Raw genomic sequence first — 6,427 nt, 5'->3', positions numbered from 1 at the left:
CTCAGTACAACAAAATAACAAATTCTAAAAAAATAAAAGAATAAAAGAGTAGCCAAATCATTTAGATTGGAGTAGCCAAATGTAAACGATAGTTTAAAAAAGTAAACGATCCTATAAAAAAAATAAAAGATAGTGTATAAAAAATCTTGAAAAAAAATCATTTGGATTTGGGTTCCCAAATCTAAACGATCGTGTAACAAAATTAAACGATGGAATTGAAAAGATAAATTGTAGCCATATCTAAAGGATCGCGTATAAATTGTAGTCATATCTAAACGATCGCTTATAAATTGTAATCATATATCTAAACGATCGCTTATAAATTGTAGTCATATTTAAATGATCGTGTATAAATTATAATCATATCTAAACGATCGCGTAGTAGACATATCTAAACGATCGCGTATAAATTGCAAATATATTGCGCGCATTATTGACAGCATGGTTGATGAGGCATTTTTGATATTTTATACGGTGGACCTCTAAGTTTTTTCTGTTTTTTTGAATCGTTCTGTATAAATATTTTGTCGCTTTTTTATATTTTTGAAAAGATCTCAATTTAAAATTGTTAATTAGTAAAATTATTAATTTAAGACCTTTAATTGATTCAACTTGCAGAACGAATATAAAAGATACAAAGATATAAACTAATTTTTCTCCAAATTTAAACAAAGTATTTTAAAAGTTTAAATATTAAAATAAAATAATATTAAAATTAATATATATCGAAAATGAAAATCAAAACTTTTGACTAAAAAGATTACAAGTTTAGTTGTTAGATTGGTTGAAACGTGGAACTAAATAATTTCAACCATAGTGGAGTTAAAAGAATTAATATATCAATTTAAAAATGATAATGAATCAGTTATTTACTAAAATAAATAAATTTCAATTGGTTGACACAAAAACAATAATTAGAATTAGAATTCTCCACGGCTATTAATATTGACCCATTTCACTTAAAGATCAGAACGTTTCATTATTTAATTCAAAATTGGCAACTCATGGTCTCCTCTTTTACTCTACATTATCCATTTCCCACACCCATCAACTTTTCTATATAAATCTCACACAACCCTAAACTCCTCTATATATACTCTTCTCTTCTTCTTCTCATTTCAGAAACAAAAATCTTCAAAAATGGTTTCAACACAAAAACTGACTTTCCTTGCTTCCTTCCTCTTCATTGCTGTGCTCCTTCCTGCTGTCGCTGCCATTGACTATCAGGTCGGAGGCGATTTCGGTTGGAACCTACCGCCAACTCCCACCTTCTTCTCTGAATGGGCTAGTAATAAGACTTTCTTTGTCGGCGATACGTTGCGTAAGTAATCATATTTACTCTATTTTATCTTTTGGTATATAAATTTCAATTAGGTTTCAACATTATATTCTCAACTTTGAAAGTTGACATGAAACATTAGTTAAACCTCTTAACTCTAGAATGAAACATCATGTCAACTTATCGTCACTTTGACATGTTATTATTTACGATTATATATATATATATAATATTTAGATTATTAACATTTTTTTATTGTCTCAAAATGTATTATATTATAATCATTTACATAATCAATTTTTACGCTATTGTGTCAAATTACATGATTAAATGTTGTATACAACGTTAATAGCAGTTGTTGCATCAATTTTGATTTTTTTTTAATCATAATAAAAGAAAACTAATTAAAGATGATAATTGGAAGATAATTAGTACGTTTTTATTTAATATTTGTTTAGTTGCTAACTTTGATTAATTATATTTTAAAATACTAATTAGTTGAATTATCTATTTCCTTGTAAAGGTTATATATAACCACTTTAGAACTGTGATAGAAAGCTTTGGATCATCAATTTGAAATAGAATTTCCGTCCTTAGATATTTATTATCTCTCATCTTAAGGGATAACACTTTTGTTTGTTTATAGAATTGACCTAATACTTTTTCCAATGCATCAAAAACTCTTTGATGTAATTTTCAAAACATATTTTAAAGGGGCTTTTTTTTTTTTCTTTTTTTGGTGTAGGGTTCAATTCTAGCGCGAACGAAACTCACAACTATGCAATGCCTGGGTCTCAAGCAGAGCTTGATGGGTGCGTGAAGCCGGGAATAGTTTTTATGGGGGGTGTTTATCCTGTGTTGGATCGTCCTGGTCGTAAATACTTTATATGTGAAGTTGGTAACCATTGCAATTTGGGCATGAAATTTGCTGTTGATGTTATGCCTATACCTGGGTCGATGCCACCTAATGCTGCACTCAAACTTGATGCATTTCCTATGTTACTACTGATCTTCATCACCATCATCATCAATTTCTTGTTCTTCATATGAGATATAATTTATGCATCTCCAAATTAGTTATCTCAATGTTCTATTTTTCTAGAGTATTTGATATTTTTCTACTTTTAATAACTGCTATTGTAGCATGACTGTACAGCTAGCAATTTTTCTCCACCAGAATTCAATATAATGTACGTTTTGTTTGATTTGTTGTAGTGATTTTTAAATTTGTATTTTTGGCCTTGAAGATGAGAGTGATAGGGAAGTAACTCTAGAGGTACTTGAGCTTTTGCGTTTGTTCACTTGTGTTGAATTATCAAATTACTTTCGAGGGAACCAAAAGGAAATTGTGTTGAAGGATAAAAGCAAGGTATTTTGGCCTTTAAGATGGAAGGTATTTTAAAAAAAAAATCAAACTCTTGACGCCGTATGTATGGCATCGAGAGTTTTACCAAAGATCTCCCGACGTCATATGTGATGGAAAGCATACAAACGCAGTAGAATTAAGATTGGATTTTTACCCTAATTGCAACTAAACTAAATTTATTGATTAACATGCATTTGTTATTATCCTAATTAAATTAAATTAGGATCGAAGAAAAAACTTACCTTCGAAGCCTCTCGATAATCTCCTCACGAACTCGAACCAGGACCACCACTAGCATTGACCCACTATTCTCCAGACTTAGAATCCGGTTGTGGGACCGGTAATGTAGAGGAATTAGAGATGGATATGGAAATTTGGAGGGAATTTTAGGGTTTAAGATTTGGGAGAGAGAAAAAACTTTAGGTTAATTTTGTAAATTAAAAAAATAACAAATTGCCAAAAAAATTTTGCTAAATTTGAATAGAAGCTTATTTATAACCTAATTACATGTAAGTTAGTGGGATTATCCAACAAAATTTTGGATTTTCCCACTAACTTTAGTCCAAGGGCAATATGGTCATTTAATCATTTAAGTCAAAGTCAAAAGTCAACATTTTGACTTTTTACCATTTTGTCCGTCTTGACTAATTTCGACCTCCCGAGCATGGATCCATATTCATTTTTCCTAAATTCAAATCACATTTGAATATAAAGTCAGTCAAAGTCAAAAGTCAACATTTTGACTTTTAACAACTTTGACCATTTCCATGAATTTTGAGCTTCCGAATATGAATCCGTATTCATATTTTTAATGTTTAAATCACATAAAACTTAAAGTTCTATCTTAAAGCTATAATCGACGACTATATCACATATACTTGTCGATTTTTCTCTCTTTACATAAGTTGAACAATTCGAATTATTCCAACATGTTGTTCTAAGTTAATTCCGTATGAGCTAGTAGAGGAACCTATAATAGACCTATAGATTATGGGTTCCAATGATCAGCAATTAACTAGCTAAATCCTTCTAGACTGAGCTAATCAACATTCATGAACTAAGTCCCGTAGTTGCACTCCCCTTACTATAGATATATTTATGTCCATCTGATATAACCATGATCGATAAGTTAATCTTTCACAGGTTGTTCATAGCCTCGGTTGGGTCAAAATACCGTTTTACCCCTAAGACTACATCTTGTTCCTTAAATCCCAATGATCCATTATTGAACAATTGGTTTAAGGTCCAACTTATAAATTGAATCCCTCTCGAGCCAATGAGAGTGTGGGGCCCCTTATTCAAGACTTGGATTTAGTCCTTAAAGAAACAATCTTTCTACTTACCCTAATGCGGGTAGGAGCGAAATCTATCTTGCACCCTATGTCCCTAGTTATCCACCTGCTTTTACCCCTGAAATGAGAGGCTTGTTGGGTCAGCGTCGTTGAGCTGCCCTTAGGGGTGTTCAAAAAAATCGGTAACCCGACCAACCCGGATTACCCAACTCAAACCGTAAGGGTTGGGTTGGGTTAAATTTTATGTTGGGTTGGGTTGGGTTAGAAAATTGGAGGAAAAAAGGTTGAGTCGGGTTGTCGGGGTTGTGCAAGTTAGGGATAGGGTTGACCCGGCCCAACCCGATTATATATACATATATAGATACATATATATACACCTAAAACCTAAAAGTAAACCTTATTTTGAATTAACATTCTATACTTGAAATTTGAATGTATAACACACATATATATTTGTCACCTTGTACCTTCAATAATAATTTGTTCACCTTGCATATTGAAAAATAATATGAAAATTTGTCTAAATAAATTATGGAGAGATGAAAAAAAAAACTCCGCCAACCCAACCCGAATTTTTTCGGTTGGGTTGGGTTGACCCTTACGAATTGAACCAATAGGGTTCATTTTTTGCCAACCCGGATACTTTGGGTTGGTCCATAATTTTCCTCCAACCCGGCTCAACCCGGCTTATGTACACCCCTAACTGCCCTCACCCATATGCAAATATAAGGATAATTCCATGTGAACAAAAGTTTATAATTAGCTTAGGATTAAGATTAAGTTACCTAGGTCATTATAATCGAAATAGTCAGTTTTATATAGTCAACGGTGTTATAACTTAAAAGTGACTATTTCATAGTTCCAGCCTTATGTAAACTCTTTACATAGGATGCCCCCACTCCCATGTCTCTACATGAACGATTTAGGATCACATCATTTGTACTAACTACAGAGTGAGCCACACCATAGTTTTCTAGAATAAGGCGCCTAACCTTATTCATACACTATAGACCGTTTTGACTATATACTCAAACTTGATCCACGTTTATGTCTCTACATAAAGTTCAAGTCTACATAAGATAACCTCGGGACCCTTGTTTATTGGATTCAAGATTATAGTAATCAATTTTCACTAATAAGTACTCAATAACCTCTTATTGAATATAATGTAATTTAAACTACAAACTACGAGTTTTACAAAGATCTTCCAACGTCGTAAACTTCCAACACCTACATACGACAAAATCCTGACACTTCATAATTTTATGGCGTCGCAAAGACCTCTCTGGATGCATTTCACTCGATCAGGCGTCTAATGCATGTTTATGCATCAAGAAAGATCCCTTTTCCCGACACATTTTGACATATTTCCTGACAATTTGCTACATCAAGAGATCCGAAAAAAAAAATTGTAGTGTTAAACCTAACCTCAAGCTTTAAAAGTGTTTAGAATTTTTTTTTAAAATAAAAGTGTTTAAAATTTTAACGTCAATAATTTTTCTTACTTAGGTAGTGGAATTTGATAAAATTGTAGAAACAATGTTTGAAGAATTTTTTGGAGAAAAGTTCTGAATTTTGAAGGTTAATTTAAATATTATCTATTGGATAATTATTTTAAAAGGTGAAATAGCTGAAAACATTTTTAATTTCAATTATAGCAAAATATCATTGATTATCATGAATAGACAATGCAAATATTGATAGACTATTTTCATCCTATCACTAATAAACATTGATAAACTATTATAATTTATCGTTGATAAACACTAATAAACTACTATCTATAAATTTTATTTTCATGATTATACAATAAAACCCTAATAGTGATTAAAACGATAAATATCAAGATCTTTGAACTAGATGTGTTTGTACAATAAATTTTAGTTAGAATAACATACCTTGATCCATGAATGGTCTTATAAGGAATTGTGTTTCTCTCTCTTAACCTTCCTTTAGAAGGTAATTGAGTTTCTTGGTAAGGAAGAAAAGAATAACTACTTGAACGAGGAGAACCTATCCCTAGAGTTCTTTATATAGACACAGTGTTTAATTAAGGTATTATCTTTTTATTTAATAAACCTAATAAAATAATAGGCCTAAAAGATGAAATAGCAGATAATGCACATAGGCCACATTAATATTACTATTACATCGAAATAAATCTAACATTCTCCCACTTGGCCTATTGACATTATTTACCATATACGTTCATAGACATAATGCGCAAAGAATTATTTTTTTAAACTTCACATCATGATATCAACGTCAAGTCAAAGAAACTATTAAAAGCTCATGGTGCTCATACGTAATTGCATTAACGTACTCCCTTCCATGTATCACAAAATTTTAGTTCTTCATGATACATGATCTATAATAAAGATAACCAACAATGGTCCAAAAATAAGTGTCTTGTTTAATTTACTTGATTCATTTATATATATATATATATATATCAAATTAAATCATAAAAAACATGTTCATAAGGTAAAA

The 6,427-nt window shown here is 31.1% G+C and overlaps 1 protein-coding gene across 1 annotated transcript; it reads left to right on the top strand.

The window, feature by feature from the left end:
* The first annotated feature begins 1,029 nt into the window (after window positions 1-1,029).
* LOC103487432 (umecyanin-like) lies at window positions 1,030-2,484 on the top strand. Its single transcript, XM_008445753.3, has 2 exons — window positions 1,030-1,321; window positions 2,025-2,484. Exons 1-2 carry the CDS (start codon window positions 1,141-1,143, stop codon window positions 2,327-2,329), a joined length of 486 nt encoding a protein of 161 aa, XP_008443975.1. The 5' UTR covers window positions 1,030-1,140; the 3' UTR covers window positions 2,330-2,484.
* Window positions 2,485-6,427: the final 3,943 nt, after the last annotated feature.

The sequence above is a fragment of the Cucumis melo genome, chromosome 2 (assembly GCF_025177605.1).
Source record: "Cucumis melo cultivar AY chromosome 2, USDA_Cmelo_AY_1.0, whole genome shotgun sequence".
NCBI lineage: Eukaryota > Viridiplantae > Streptophyta > Magnoliopsida > Cucurbitales > Cucurbitaceae > Cucumis > Cucumis melo.
This window is presented reverse-complemented; position numbering and strand designations above follow the sequence as displayed.

Excerpts from the sequence above, each read along its gene's own strand:
- LOC103487432 (XM_008445753.3), top strand. The coding sequence starts at position 1,141 with ATGGTTTCAACACAAAAACTGACTTTCCTTGCTTCCTTCCTCTTCATT. Across the intron at positions 1,322-2,024 it reads CTTTGTCGGCGATACGTTGC|GGTTCAATTCTAGCGCGAAC; the intron begins GTAAGTAATCAT and ends TTTTTGGTGTAG.